Source organism: Xyrauchen texanus, chromosome 48, assembly GCF_025860055.1.
Source record: "Xyrauchen texanus isolate HMW12.3.18 chromosome 48, RBS_HiC_50CHRs, whole genome shotgun sequence".
Taxonomy (NCBI): Eukaryota; Metazoa; Chordata; class Actinopteri; order Cypriniformes; family Catostomidae; genus Xyrauchen; species Xyrauchen texanus.
The window spans coordinates 15,858,181-15,872,925 of record NC_068323.1 but is presented as its reverse complement, the minus strand read 5'-3'; the positions used below and the strand labels follow the sequence as shown (position 1 = coordinate 15,872,925).

Here is a 14,745-nt window from a genome sequence, read left to right as displayed (position 1 = left end):
TGTTAATCAGCATTATGCCACAAATTAATTCTATTAAACGCGGAATATACCTTTATTTTTTCAATTTTAACAATTGAAATAATAGTTTTTAAGAATAAATTGTGAGTGTACAATTATTGTTTTAGAATTAAGTTACTTTAAAACAGATTTCCATGAGAATTAATGCATTTTGTGCATTATGAAATAATTTTTCTGTCCTCCCAATGCGTTAGCCCAAGCAATTCGTTGTTTTATCGCAAGATTTGCATTAATAACACATGTTGATTGTCCAGAATGAAGATATAAGTAGTTTTCAAAATTGTCATTTCATAATCAGGTCAACGCGAATGTAATTACGATACTATTAAATTGAAGTCTTTAGCGGCGTACACATTATACATTTCTATTGGTAGACAGAAAGGGTGACAGCAGTGGTGACAGCCCATCCCTCCAATCGTTGACCTCACGGGGGAGGGACTTCCGCTGACAGAAATGGTTTGGCGGAAACTACTTCAGAAACCAACCGCCTTTCCTCGCGCGCACTGCCTGAAACAGGTCTCACATTCGGCCTTAAAAACGGACCGCAGACGGACATAAACCAGCAAACTAGGAAGCGGTACATAGAGGGACTACAGTATGCCGCACAACTTTCGGCCCGGCGATCTTGTCTTCGCTAAAATGAAGGGATATCCCCATTGGCCGGCCCGGGTGAGCGCAGCAGCGAGCACCTCCCCCCATCAACCCCAATGACCAGCTTTACTGTTGTGTCTTTCCATTTGCATTTTATATTCTGCAGATATATTCAAGCCCGTCTTATATCTATCTTTAGTATCCAATCCCATTTTATTATGTATTTGTTTCATATTGTTGACATAGTAATGAATGTATGAATGGGCTTCCTGGCTAACTAATGTCGCGTGATCGCATAGTCAATGTTTATTTTGTGTTGCTTGCATTTGGGAATCGTCTTAACGTGGTTATTGAGCAATAGCACTTTTTTTTTACTTCTCTTTCGTCTTAAACGTTAATAGTGTTTCGGTGTTTGTTTAAATTAGATCTTTTATAATAATTTTGACAAAGTGGTGTAGGGAATTCTATAAAGACATATTTCTTAAGTTCAAGAGAACATGTTGTCAATTTTTTTTAATCAAATCTGTATTTCTGTCTCCCCTACAGATTGAAGATGTTGCTGAGGGGGCCGTGAAACCACCACCTAATAAAATTCCCATTTTCTTCTTTGGGACCCATGAAACGTAGGTATCCCTGGACTTCAATGATCACCTGGGGAGGGGTTGCACCTGCTGTGCGTAAGGTCTCACTTAAGTTGAGATGTTATGTTCACATTAAGGGCTTAAACTACTAGTTAGTTTGTAACTAAGTCAGTGCTTTATTTGGCTGCACCCACCTGTTTTTAAGGCAAGACTTAGCTAGTAGATCGTAAGCTCTCCGTAAAGTAATGCATAGTCGCATAAAGTTGACCTGTATTGATTAAATATACAGTATTCAAATTTGTACACAGAAGTGTTAAAAACCCATGTTTCAGTTTGATCTTGTTACGTTAGTAATTTTTTCTCTCTCTCATAAATGTAAACGAGTCTCGTAAAATATGAGCTCATTAAATATCATAAAATATCAGTCTGCTTTTTTATTCCATCAGTTAATCTTGGTCTTCTGTAAATATTTAGTTTATATGTAGGTTAAACCTAAGTTTAATGGTGTAAAGCTCAAATACTTAGTAGTGGGTAAATTGTGACGTAGTGCCCATTTATCCCAAAACTAGGCTAAGTTGTATCTTGTGTATAACTGGTGCAACTGGACCCTGGTCATTAATAATGATAAATGGATATATTATTTTTGGTTTTGTTATGTCTAGAGACCAAATAACAGAAGGATCAGCACTACCTGTAATAGAGATGTTTGCAATACCTCAGCTGTTTTCTTCTTGTTGTGTTTGTGTTAGCATTTTTCAGTCATTACATTGAAGGCTTTGAATTCCCTGTTAAAAGTGTGAGGATGCCATGCTTGACAACTATTGCATGACCTCAAGAGTCAACAGGTGGTGGCACTAGAAGAACCATTTTCTAGACATCACTCCAATGATAATTTTTGGTTTCCTTATAATGTGTGATATATATATATATATCACACATTATATTTATCTGGTGTTTTTTTTGATGAAGACCCTGGAATACCACCTACACATTTATTCATCAAATACATGTCTGATTTGTACTTTATTTTCTCCACTTCAGAGCATTCCTTGGACCCAAGGACCTTTTTGCATTTGAAGAGTACCAAGACCGTTACGGGAAGCCCAGCAAAAGGAAAGGGTTCAACGAAGGCTTGTGGGAAATCCAAAACAATCCTCATGCCTCTTACAGTGCACCTGTGGTACCTTTGATTTTGCATCTGAAATCATTGTTAATGCTTGAACTGTGGCAGAAAACAGTGATTTTAGATTTATTTTTTCCTTTCACGCATACGTATGTTTAGTCTGAATCATCATCTGACAGCGAGGACAACGAACCTGCAGCAGCAAGTGATGCAGGAGATGATGAGGAAGCAGTGGTACCAAGGAAAGCTGAAACGGGAAGTGATGATTCCAACTCTGGGAGTGAAGATCAAAGGAAGGTAGCTGTGAAGCGGAAAGCTCCTGCTGCAAAGGTATCCAAACGCAAACAAACATCTCTGCTGTGAAGGCTAACATGATCTCCATTAGTATGCCCTCTAACCATGTTTAGTTGTCAGATGAATAGATCTAAATTGTTGCATCACTATATATTGTTGTCTCTTCTCTGGCATGCTTCTAAAGTATTACTCATTGTACTTTTCAGGTGCTGTAAATGTGTCCTTTCAAAGCTCTTAATGCCATATCTTCGTTTAGTTGAAGTTGGATTACAGAATGTTACATTAGGATTAATAACATTAGTGATTGTACTGTAATCAGTGTGCAGTGTTTAGCTTAACTGTGTAGAACATGAGCTTGTAGATTTGTGTATGGTTTTCATTGAAATGTTGACAGCTTTTATATTTAACTTTGCAGAAGCCACCGGTGAAGAGAACACGACCATCATCCAGCGATCGAGATGGAGAGGAAAGTGAATCTCCGTCAGAACCAAAACCATCGCCAAGTTCTGACTCTGATTCCGGCAAAAACAGTGACCAGGTATTCTGCTCTGTGAAATTGTACAGCCCCAATTCCAAACAAGTTGGGACCGTATGGAAAATGCTAATAAAAACAATTTAATTTTAGTATTGTAGCGTTGCAATGAAGACACTCAATGCCGATCTTATCAACAGTGTGTTTCTTTAAGGCTGTTATCGGCCACGCCATACACTCTGTAACTCTTTAGAGAATCACATTTAAAACAACAGCTATCAATGCAAGACATTACAACCCAGTCAAATAACACAACAAATTTATCTTAACAGTTAGAATAAAACAAACAACATTTCAACACGCTACATGCAGTTACATCGATGAATATGAAATGATAATAAACATCAGAAACAACAGTAACACATTGTGAACATTACTAAATAATGCTAGGCTTGTATACAGATTTGGTAAGATATTGAATTTGAAGTTGGATATACCCTAGTGATGGATAACTGACTTGGATAAAAATGAATGAATCTTTATTCAGGTAATTTCGTTCATTTGAGCAGAATTAATTAAAACTGTTAAATTTTCAATAGCTGGACATAAACATGCAAACACTCGTGTGGCAAAAGCTCACAGATGCTATCTTGTGCACCTAGCTAATTCACTAATTTCAAATCAGATGATTGCAACACGTTCCAAAAAAGTTGGGACAGTAGGTTGTTTACCACTGTGTAGCATCACCATTTCTTCAAATAACATGTATTAATCGTTTGGGCACTGAAGACACAAGTTCAAATTTAGCAAGCAGAATTTCCCCCCATTCATCCATTATGCAGGTCTTCAGCTGCGCAATTGTATGGGCCCTTCATTGTTGTATTTTTCGCTTCATAATGCACCACACATTCTCAGTTGGAGACCAATGAGGACTGCAGGCAGGCCATTCTAGCAGCCACAGTCCCTGCTTATACAGCCATGCACTTGTAACCTGGGCAATATGTGGTTTGGTGTTGTCCTGCTGGAAAATGCAGGGACGTCCCTGGAAAAGATGACGTCTAGATGGCAGTATATGGTGCTCCAAAATTGTTATACATCTTTCTGCTATCATCTATTTTTGACGGTACCCTCACAAATGCAAAGTTACCCATGCCATGGGCACTGACACACCCCCATAACATAAGAGACACTGGCTTTTGGACCTGACACTAATAACTGCTTGGTAGGTACTTTTCCTCTTTGGCTTGGAAAACATGATGGCCTTTTTTCCCAAAAACTGTTTGAAATGTAATCTTGTCAGACCACAAATCACGATTCCACTGTTCTACTTTCAATCTCAGATGAGACCTAACGGTGCTTCTGGACCGTGTTGATGTATGGCTTCTCCTTTGCACAATAAAGCCTTAACTTGCATCTGTGGATGCGGTGATAAATGGTGTTGACCGACAAAGGTTTACAGAAGTATTCCCATGCATGATATCCATTACAGATGAATTACTGTTTTTAAAACTGTGATGTCTGAGGGATCTTGGTGGTTTTCGTCTTGGCACTTTACACACAGAGATTTGAATGGATTCCTTGAATCTTTTCACGATTTTGTGCACTGTAGAGGGTGAAATGCCCAAAATCCTTCCAATTTGTTTTTGGGCAACATTGTTCTCAAATTGCTGGACTATTTGCTGTTGCTTCTGTCGGCAAATTGGCACACTTGATCCATCCACTTGACCCCCTCTTGAAAGATGAGGTTTTTATTGAAGACTCCATATATACTAAAACACGATTGCGTTACCTGAAAATAAAATATTTTTGGTGCTATTGATGCCTAAAAAAAATACTGTCTGGGTTGACGGCTTACTATGTTTTGAGAAAAAATATATTAATAAATTTGTTAGCTGAGAGTAATTTATATATTTTGTCAGAGTTGAGTTGAGCAGTTTTAATAACACTTGATGTTTCTTGTAGTAATTTAATGTATTTATAAGCTACTTATGTATTATCCAGGACTTCACACCACAGAAAGAGTCAGGCGGTCGAGGCGGCAAGAAGCCAGCTGGCAAAGGCAGAGGAAAGGTGAGAAGAGATCCATTATTGCATGAAAGTCACTATCTATTTCAATGTACCTGCATGGTAAAATATTGTTTTTGTACCATTTTAGAAGGCGGCATTAGGCTCTGATTCAGATTCGGGCTCCCAGTCAGATCCCAGGGCTGCCGGGAGTGACTCGGAAGACGAGAAGCCACGACCGGCCATCTCTGGATCAGAATCACAATCTGGATCCAAATCTGACTCCGATTCAGAACCACCTCCCAAGAAAGGCCCTCAAGGGCGCAAGAAAGGTGAAAACATGCACTTTGCAACTTGACCCCAGCACATTGCTAACATATAAGTTTTAATAGTTGAGTAATTGCGTTGAAGAGCATCACAATGAGTGAAAACCTTACCCGAGGTGCGCTCTGATATCAGAAAACCTAGAAAAGTACATCTGAATGCTAAAGGACTGTTTTTGCGTTATTTTCCAAGCTGCGAAACCTCCACCAAAGCCACGAGGAAGGAAACTCAAACCAGCTCCGGAGAGAGCGCCTTCAACATCTTCAGACGATAGGTGAGCTTGGTTTATCTTTTTGGTTTTTTTCCATGTCCACTAAACCTTCACGTTGTCAAAAGCATATATTGCAATATTCACTGCAATAACATCCATTTAAAAGTATTTTTCTGAATTGAAGACCACATATTGTTGGTGAATGTTTGGGTTTGTCTTGTTTGTTTATTCGCAGTGACAGCGAGAAGGACCGTGTCAGCGAGTGGAAGAAGAGAGACGAGGAGCGACGGAGGGAACTGGAGGAGAAAAGGAAGCGGGAGGAGGCAGATGAGCTTCGTCGGCTCCGGGAGCGAGAGAAAGAAGAGGAGGAGAAAAGGAAGAAGGAAAAGGAGACCAAAGGCAGGAGAGGCAGCAGTAGTAGTAGTAGTAGTAGTAGCAGCAGCTCAGACAATGAAGTGGACGATCACCCCCTCAAAAAATCGAAGAAAGCACCACCTCCCCCGATCCCTGCACCATCAGACTCGGATTCCCCTGCTGAGGTTAGCCATCAGAATTTCCAAACCATTTATATGGTACTGTCGTGCAAAAACGCATGAAGCGTGTTTTTAAAAACATTTTGTTAACCATAATTGAGCAAGTTTCTTTTTACTCTTTAGGTGAAAAAATCTGCCAAGCGTCAAGACAGCCAGAAAGGGCGACAAAAGAAAGGGAAGGAGGTGAAAGAGAAAAAGGAGAGGCAGATAAAAGAAAAGAAGCCGCATAGATCGGAGGAGAAACACAAAACAAGGTAAAACCATCTAGACATTTCCTGTCTGATGTGCCAAGATTTCTCCAGTCTTATGGCGATTACATTATTTCTCTAAAATAGACTTAAGCCTGAGAAGCCGAAAAGAAGACCATTGCGTCGACCTGAAAAGACAGTTGAGAAGAAAAAAGGTCTAAATCCCATAAAACAGTCCTTTTTTATACTTATGTTTTTTTTATTTTTATTTTTTATGAATGTAATGCAAACAAACTTTAAATTGTTATTTCTTTTGCACTATATAAATCCAGAACCCTCTCCTGAAGAGAAAATGCAGCAGCTCCACACAGACATCAAGTTTGCACTGAAGGTTGACAACCCAGTAAGTACTGACAACCCTACTGCCCATGTGTCCGTATATTTGTATGAACCTTTTGCATTTCATAAATTACCAGAAAGGTTCATCTTGCAATTGTAGCTGCTGGGCTTTGAAACGGGATAAATCTAAAGAGACAGTTCACCCAAAAATTTATATTTTCCTTATCATTTACTCACCCTCATGCCATCCCAGATGTGTATGACTTTCTCTTCTGCAGAAAACAAATGAAGATTTTTAGAATAATATCTCGGCTCTGTTGGTCCATACAATGCAAGTCAACAGGGTCCAAAATGTTAAAGTTCCAAAAAGCACATAAAGTTAGCATAAAACGTAATCCATAAGACTCGAGTGGTTTAATCCATATCTTCAGAAGCAATATGATAATTGTGTTGAGAATCAGATCAATATTTAAGTCCATTTTTATTCTAAATCCCCACTTTCACTTTCTTCACTTTATTTGTGCATATCGCCATCTAATGGGCAGGAACGAGAATTTATTAGGGCAGGGAATTGCCACAGACCTTCCAATTCGATATGCATTGCGATTTTGATATAAAAAAAGTACTAAAAAGATTTTTAAAAAAATAACTCCTTTTTCTCAGAAAGAAATGTCTATTGAAGAGTAGTTGTGTCTGAAATGACAATTGTTTTCACTCTAATCTATAATTTGCACTTGCAGGTAAAAAGTAGGGATGTGTAAAACTGTCAATTGACCAGTCAGTGCGTTGTCTGAACTAGGCGGACTAGTTAGTGCAAAGGAACTCCTGTATAAGGCTGCATTATGTCCATTTGTGTTAAATATATACAACATATTTTAACTTGTCAAACTAATTTTGTTATTATATAATATATTACCATAGGCTATTACTATTATCATAATGATAATTTTGCAACATATAAATGGAGGCTAAAAAGTAAACTTGTTAAAGAATCGTTGCTGGGGCTGTACATGACACACATGACAATTCGCCTATAGTCTCAATGCATTCTCATAGACCGCATTATTCTTACAAACTGCTCCCAGATGACTTGGAGAGAAAAAAGGGAGATTCAAGCTGCAAGTGTTGCCGACAATGCGCAATTGAACTTCTGAACAAAAAAAGCAAAGCAGACATGCTCATCGCTGGCATTTCTTTCATCTGTTCTTCAAAATATTATTGGGGGTGTTTCCTCAAGCACATGTCTTTTTGTCTAGTGGCATTTCTTGTCAGCAGTGGTGGGTAAATATGCAAAATTACTCACAACTGCACATGAATACCCTGGCTGTTAGATCATAAATATTGCGCAACATGTAGTTTACGCCATCCAACAGTTTGTTCAGTCTGTTACAGTTAAATTATTTATTAAAGCAGTGTCAGACAGAATCTGCAGAATGACTTCTGAAAAATACTCTCCACAACCCTCTCAAATAAACCTTTGGATTATGCATAATAACAGGAACATTGATCGATAGTGAACAAACAGCGCTTGATCCACACACACACAACTCGCCATGCGCCCCACCAAGAGCGAGAACCACATTATAGCAACCACAAGGAGGTTACCCCATGTGACTCTTCCCTACCTAGCAACCGAGCCAATTTGGTTGCTTAGGAGACCTGGCTGGAGTCACTCAGCACACCCTGAATTCAAACTCGTGACTCCAGGTGTGGTAGTCAGCATCAATACTCACTGAGATACCAGGCCCCCTTCACATGACTTATAAATGGGGGCTGTTCTGTTTTGGCAAAGGCTTTGTGTGAAAGCTTCCTTGTGTGTCATTCTATTTTCTTCTGCTTCCTTTCACCCTTCAGGACATTGAGAAGTGTCTACAGGCCTTGCAGGAGCTCGGCTCTATACAAGTGACCTCTCACATCTTACAAAGAAATGCTGACGTAATTGCCACACTCAAAAAGGTGAACTCCGATTAACCTGGAAGTCACACTTCAACATCTCAAGTTTTGTTTTCAATTACGTATTGTTATATACAAGTATATTTTTTACTTGTATACAATTCATCATAAACATACATAAATGCACACCATTAAGTGTCCTGACTGTTTTGTCTTATAGATTCGCCGATATAAGGCTAGCAGTGAAGTTATGGAAAAGGCCACTCATGTTTACAACAAATTGAAACTCCAGTTTGTTGGCAAGACTGAGTCCGGTAAACCAAAAACCGATGAAAATATCCAAGAAAGCGATGCAAAAGATACACAAAACACAGGTGAAACATTCTGACATTTTCAAAAACTGAAATAATGAAACAAATATAAGATTTTGCTCAGTGCTTGGAAAATTTACCTTCATTTTGATTCGATCTTCCTTCCAGCAGACTCCAAACCAGTAAACGGGGAGTCAGAGAATGAGAGAAAAGAGGTTTCTGAATCCGAATGTAGTCCAAAACCCACAGACCAAGAGAACCAGGATGAGAACAAATCCCCAAACACCATCAGGTGAAGAATGTCCAAAGATTGGCTTTTGTTTTTTATGTTAGGACATGTTTCCCACAACTATGGCTGAATTGGAATTTACATATATTTCTGCTGAAGCAAATCTCTGTTGCGAGACTCTTGTCGTAAACAGTGCAAACAATAATTGATCATGTCCAGCTCTCTTATAAAGAATTTTGGCTTGAATGTGAACTCTACAAATGAACTCTGAGACCATCTCAAATGTCCACAGTGAACAGTTTATGGTCATGTTCACCAGACACCGATCAGACACATTTCTGAACGATACATGGATAATTGCAGCACATAAAAGAGAACTGACAGATATTGAACAAATAAACAGAGACCCATGATTTTATGGTTGTAGCGGAGAAGATATAAAGGGGGTGAATTTAGAGATGCAACTTCTCTAACAATTAGGGGCTGTTCAGACGTGTTTGTGCAAAAAGTTTTGGAAGCTGTGCTACGAATGGAACAAAATGCTAAAGAAAAAAGCACCGTGTTTTTCAACAAATAAAAGGGTTCAGACCAAACTTCTTTTTTCTTGTGCTAGAAAGTTAGATGCAGCACAACGGATAAGTAACAGGAGCTAAACTTTACACACTGTGTATATAATGCAGCACGTCTGCGTGTAATGCTGAATATAAGTCAAAGACTTCTGGTTAGCACATTGTTTTTCAACAAATAAATAGACTTATGGATTATGCATAACAGGCCAACAGTAATTGTCTTCCAATTTATTGTTGAAAGTTGAATATGTTAAAAAGCTGTGCTTTGATGGTTTTAGTGGTGATGCTTAAAGGAGATGAATTTAGTGATGCAACTTCTTAGGGGGCTGTTCAGACTAAACGCGTTCTTGTGCCAAAAAAGTTAAATGCAGCGCAATATATAGAACAAAACAACTTGACACTTCCTCTAAAAAGCCTGTGGCACTCCAGCGAGAGATGCTGATTGTTTATTTATTTTTTCATCATCCAACTTGCGTAACCTTTTTTTGCACAGGAACATAATTATGCAGTAAACAGACATTTGACCGTTGCTCCATATCTCGATATATCCATATATTTTTGAGCAAATTTCAGAAATGTCAGATTAGCGCCTATTTATGGTTTTCTCAACATAATATGGGCCCTTCAGACCAAACGCAGCGCAATTTATATAACAAAATGCAACTTGACCGCTTGACTTAAAATGCTGAGATGTGTCACAGCAGTCAGATGTCCATCTAGCACACATTTACACTAATACTATTATTTTTACTTTTTAAATCCCCACTGCAAACGGATGAAAAAATGTGTTTGATCTGAACTGACCCTTAAGCCCAAGGTGTACTTCAGTTAGATGCAAACGTAAGGCGTCTGCATATAGAACGTGTGATGCAAATGTCTTCATCAGCAGAGTGCCTGAGCGTTGAACTCGTGCAGCCCATTTATTTTTTTTGTGACCGTACACACCAGCACAGTAGGTGGCAGTAATGTACCATAAGCTGGATTGCCAAACGGCAATAAACATCACAATAAGAAACACTTTATTGCCCCCTGACAACGTTGTGGATCATGGAAAAACATTTAACTAAATAGTGCTTAAATAAAGAGCAATAGTGTTGATGTCAGAGTTGCTGTGTTCAGTCAATAGCTGTTTTGCATTGTCAGTGTTTTCTTTTTCGGTGCACAACGATATCATATTAGTGTAACGTACGTGTGTGTGTGTGTGTGTGTGTGTAACCTCACTTCCTTGGCCTCAAGAGGCACACTAGCAACTGACGTTAGGGGCTGTAGCCTTTAGCCTACTCGTTAGCGCGCCCGGCTCCCATGCTGGAAATGCAGATTCGAATACTGCTCGGAGCTGGACTGGTTACGTTTGCCGGAAAGCTAGCTAGTGGGTACTGAGCCTCATTGCCGGTTTCCATGACAGCAGGGCTTATGTAGCCACTAACAGTTTGATTTCATGACTGATTCAGTTAGCAAGATGTGTGTATATCTTTGCCGAACTGCTCATGTTTTTAGCGACACATACCTGATCCGATATTCTAGATGTAGAACATAAGCTAAATATCGAAAATGACTCAAGTTTCATCTATATATAATAAATTCAATTAAAAATCAATATAATTTTATTGTCCAGCCCTTACCGTTCATACTCTAATTATAACACTAATTAGTGGGTCCACAAGGTGGCAGCACTCTAATGGGAGCGTTGCAGACACAAAGAAGTGCTAGATGTAATCACCGCTAAACATCAGGAGACGAAGGTGGAAACAACAACAACAACAGTGGATGTGCACATCAAGAGTGTTTGTGTGAGGTGGTCAGGAGATTCCTGCATTTGTATAACTTGAGTCTGAAGGAATATTTAGACGTATTTATGGGTCTAAACTCTTGAACCGAAATAGTTCAGTATCTCATAGAAGTCAACTGCCAGCACAAACGGATGCAAAAATGTGTGTGGTGTGAACTGACTTTAAACTGTCATGCTGGGTTACTATTTGCAACCTACTAAAATTTGGGACACTAACTCTAATCTGGCATACTGTATAACATGGATGGTTTCCGATTTGGGATTCATGTTGGATTTGTATGTATTTGTCTTTAAGGCCTAATCCAGATATCCCAACAGAGCAGCAGTCACTCAAGGACTCTACAGATCCCGATCCAACGGTAGATACAGAAGCAGTAAAAGAGGACTGCAAAGAACAGGAACAGCAGATGTCTGATGAGAGCTGAATGGTGAACTGCTGTCAGTGATACATGGATTCTGGACTGCATCCCTCTTTTAAACTTACAAACACACTCTGGCTTCCTTCATTCAATTTTGTTGTTTTTTGTCTGCCCATTTTTGTAAGCTACATGAGTTATGTGACATGAACATTGTTAGCACTTTTTAATTAAAAGACGTTATGAGGCAGACAGACACCTTAATATAATGTTTGATGTGGTGGAAATGATTCTGCACTGACAACATTTGTTCAATCAAGGGAGAAAGTTTTATTTTAGAACCACACAGATGTGAAGGGGAAAACATCAAAGCCCAAAAGGATATCAGGACAGTGCTTGTACTATGTAGCTGCCTTTTTTATGAGTGAAACTTTTTTTTTTTTTTTTTTTGTATGAAAAAGGAAAATGTAAAAAAACAAAAAGAAATCTGGTTTTGCATTGATCAAGAAGATTAACTAATAATTAAGCCATACAGCAAGAGATTTATCATCATCATTAAGCCTCTGTCTGGTGTGGTTTTCAATTACTGTCTCTGGACTTAATACTTTAGACGTGTCTGGTCCTCTGATAACAACTTGCATCTGCATAATGATTAGGATAAAAACCTAAATGGGTTGACCCAATAATGCTATTATTTTCTTGGATGTCATAAAACGTGCTTATGCATATTATAAACATGTTTCTAGTGCTATGTAACTTAGTTCAAGCAAAATTTTCTAAGCATCCGTGAAGGATTAATAAAAAAATCTGCATGATGGCCACAATTTTTAATATGCTTTTAAACAATGGCCACATGGAACACACGCCTGCATATCAATGGATATGTTCAAAGTAAAATACTAATGCACTGCCTAGTGGATACTACACAGTATACTGTATGCTTCATCCCTGGTAGTAGTATGCCATTCCAAATACACTTCTATTTAAACAGGTTTCTGGTGTCACTCGTGATCATGCGAGATTGCATGATGCTAAAAACAAAAACAAAAACATTATTTATGCAAATGATCAAATTCAATTTAACATCATGGTCGTACAGGAATAATCAACATAATTCCTCATATATTGAAAAGGCTGTAAGATTATGAAATCGCTATGCATACACATTACTAGCATCACGATCCAATGCTCTCATAAACAAGCCTTTGATTTCAACCTTGAAATACACGTCGCTGGCTCGTAGTTTAAACCGCTTCTGTAATTGTAACGGTATGCTAATAACTAAAAAGAAACTTAAATAATTGCAAAAATGCGGGGAAAAAATACAAAAGAATAAATAATACAAACACAAAAAATGGCTAAATGTCTCAAAGGTGCACTCAACTATTTGTTTCCCATTACAAAAATGTTTACGCCTAAAAATTAAACGTTTATAAAGAAAAATCATGACCTCTCACGTGAGATAAAGACATCAGCCATATCATTGGCCTTATAATAGCTGTTTTATTCTGCAAGGAGTGGGTCTCCTTATGGGGGCGGCCATATTTGGATCACATGACCAGCCAAATACTACTCCCTTAATCTCAGTAGGCCTAACTGCCCTGTTATTAGATACTTTCACTCAGAATAAATGTATTATGCCTGACAGTACATTTATACAATGGCATTAATGCGTTTGAGTGATTTTGCCTCCATGCTCCTAGGTGTGCCCCCTTTAAATTGAGATGTACAAACCACAAGTCTTTTTTTTTTTTATTTAAACAGTTTCTTAATATGTTGGGTTAAAAAAGGCTAATTGTGTAAGAAACACAATTCTGCCAATATTACAATGAGTAATAGCTTCTCTAAAATCATTTGAGAAACCAGCCAAGACATTTTCCCACTTCAAGAAACTAGAATAATATTTTTTTTTCATATTTTAAATAATTTTACCATAGTGTGACGGGATCGTCCTAGTTCGTCGCGTCTTGTGCTTCAGTGTGGATGGGTTTGTCAATCAGCAGACTCAGTCGCCATTTTGTCAGCCATTTCCTAGACGGGTCCACTGCAGATCAGCACTCACAGAAAGGAGCCCCTCCTGCACAGGCTGCTGTTTGGGACTGAATGAGAGACAAGCGCTCCAGCGGGCCGGTCAGTACTCACATTAAGCCCGTGTTCGCGGTTCGGACAGGAGGGACATCATCATGGCTCTGAAGATCGTGAAGGGAAGCATCGATCGGATGTTCGATAAAAATCTGCAGGATTTAGTACGTGGCATTAGGAACCATAAGGAAGATGAGGTGAGACTGTTTTATACGTTTATTTGAACTTATATGGTCAAAATCAGAATCGGCTAGTTGAATACAGTTGTACAAAGTGCAGCTGGTATAAATTAATAAAGTTAATCGGGTGTCAATGATCCCAAATCAACTGATATCAGGTGAGCTAACCAAAGATAACCTGCTTTCAAATCAAATTATTGTTATCGTTATACAATAAATGATTATTTCAATATTGTCACAAATCCTGTGTGGCAGGTTACAGGTGTTAGTGTTGTTATAATACTGTGTCATCGTTTTGTTTATCATGGATGAGGCCAGTTAGCATTGCTAACGGTCAACACTTACTGAAAGACATTCTGTAAAATACGTGCAGATTTGAGGAAATGTGCATGACATCTTGCTTTAGACACAAACCGACTAGTTATAATAAAACGCACATGTTCTGTACGCTTCAGAATATATGTTAATTAAATATAGCGTGCTACACTGTATGTGTGTGTGTGTGTGTCATGAGATTGGTTGTGTCTTAAAACCCAGTGAGCTGCCTTCATAGACAGCATTATTTCGGCGTTGTAGGTGCATTCCTAAAACGTTCAATCTCCCCTAAAATGCCCGAAATGTTCGAATCGAATGTTTAGACGCCCTTTGATGCCCAAAAC

General features: G+C 38.6%; 2 protein-coding genes across 6 annotated transcripts in view; both read left to right on the top strand.

The window, feature by feature from the left end:
• Positions 1-498: 498 nt before the first annotated feature.
• Positions 499-12,809, top strand: LOC127639791 (hepatoma-derived growth factor-related protein 2-like). Of its 3 annotated transcripts, none has more exons than XM_052122020.1 (16): positions 499-687; positions 1,156-1,232; positions 2,232-2,370; positions 2,473-2,643; positions 3,023-3,145; positions 5,081-5,149; positions 5,238-5,415; positions 5,600-5,681; positions 5,854-6,157; positions 6,275-6,405; positions 6,487-6,554; positions 6,672-6,742; positions 8,533-8,634; positions 8,792-8,945; positions 9,051-9,174; positions 11,765-12,809. In XM_052122020.1, exons 1-16 carry the CDS (start codon positions 616-618, stop codon positions 11,892-11,894), a joined length of 1,995 nt encoding a protein of 664 aa, XP_051977980.1. In that variant the 5' UTR covers positions 499-615; the 3' UTR covers positions 11,895-12,809. The 3 variants fall into 3 exon arrangements, with proteins under 3 accessions (XP_051977980.1, XP_051977979.1, XP_051977978.1); XM_052122019.1 differs by having other exon boundaries at positions 5,235-5,415; positions 9,054-9,174; XM_052122018.1 differs by having other exon boundaries at positions 5,235-5,415.
• A 1,043-nt stretch (positions 12,810-13,852) lies between these two features.
• Positions 13,853-14,745, top strand: part of LOC127639678 (AP-3 complex subunit delta-1-like) — a 37,414-nt gene continuing 36,521 nt past the window's right edge. For all 3 annotated transcript variants that reach the window (XM_052121824.1, XM_052121825.1, XM_052121823.1), the window contains exon 1: positions 13,853-14,104. In XM_052121824.1, coding sequence (XP_051977784.1) covers positions 14,009-14,104 — 96 coding nt within the window. In that variant the 5' untranslated portion in view covers positions 13,853-14,008. The remainder of the gene's footprint in view (positions 14,105-14,745) is intronic.

Coding starts and splice junctions, on each gene's coding strand:
- LOC127639791 (XM_052122018.1), top strand. CDS start 616: ATGCCGCACAACTTTCGGCCCGGCGATCTTGTCTTCGCTAAAATGAAG. Junction 1,233..2,231: donor TTCTTTGGGACCCATGAAAC/GTAGGTATCCCT, acceptor TCTCCACTTCAG/AGCATTCCTTGGACCCAAGG. Junction 9,175..11,764: donor AAATCCCCAAACACCATCAG/GTGAAGAATGTC, acceptor TTTGTCTTTAAG/GCCTAATCCAGATATCCCAA.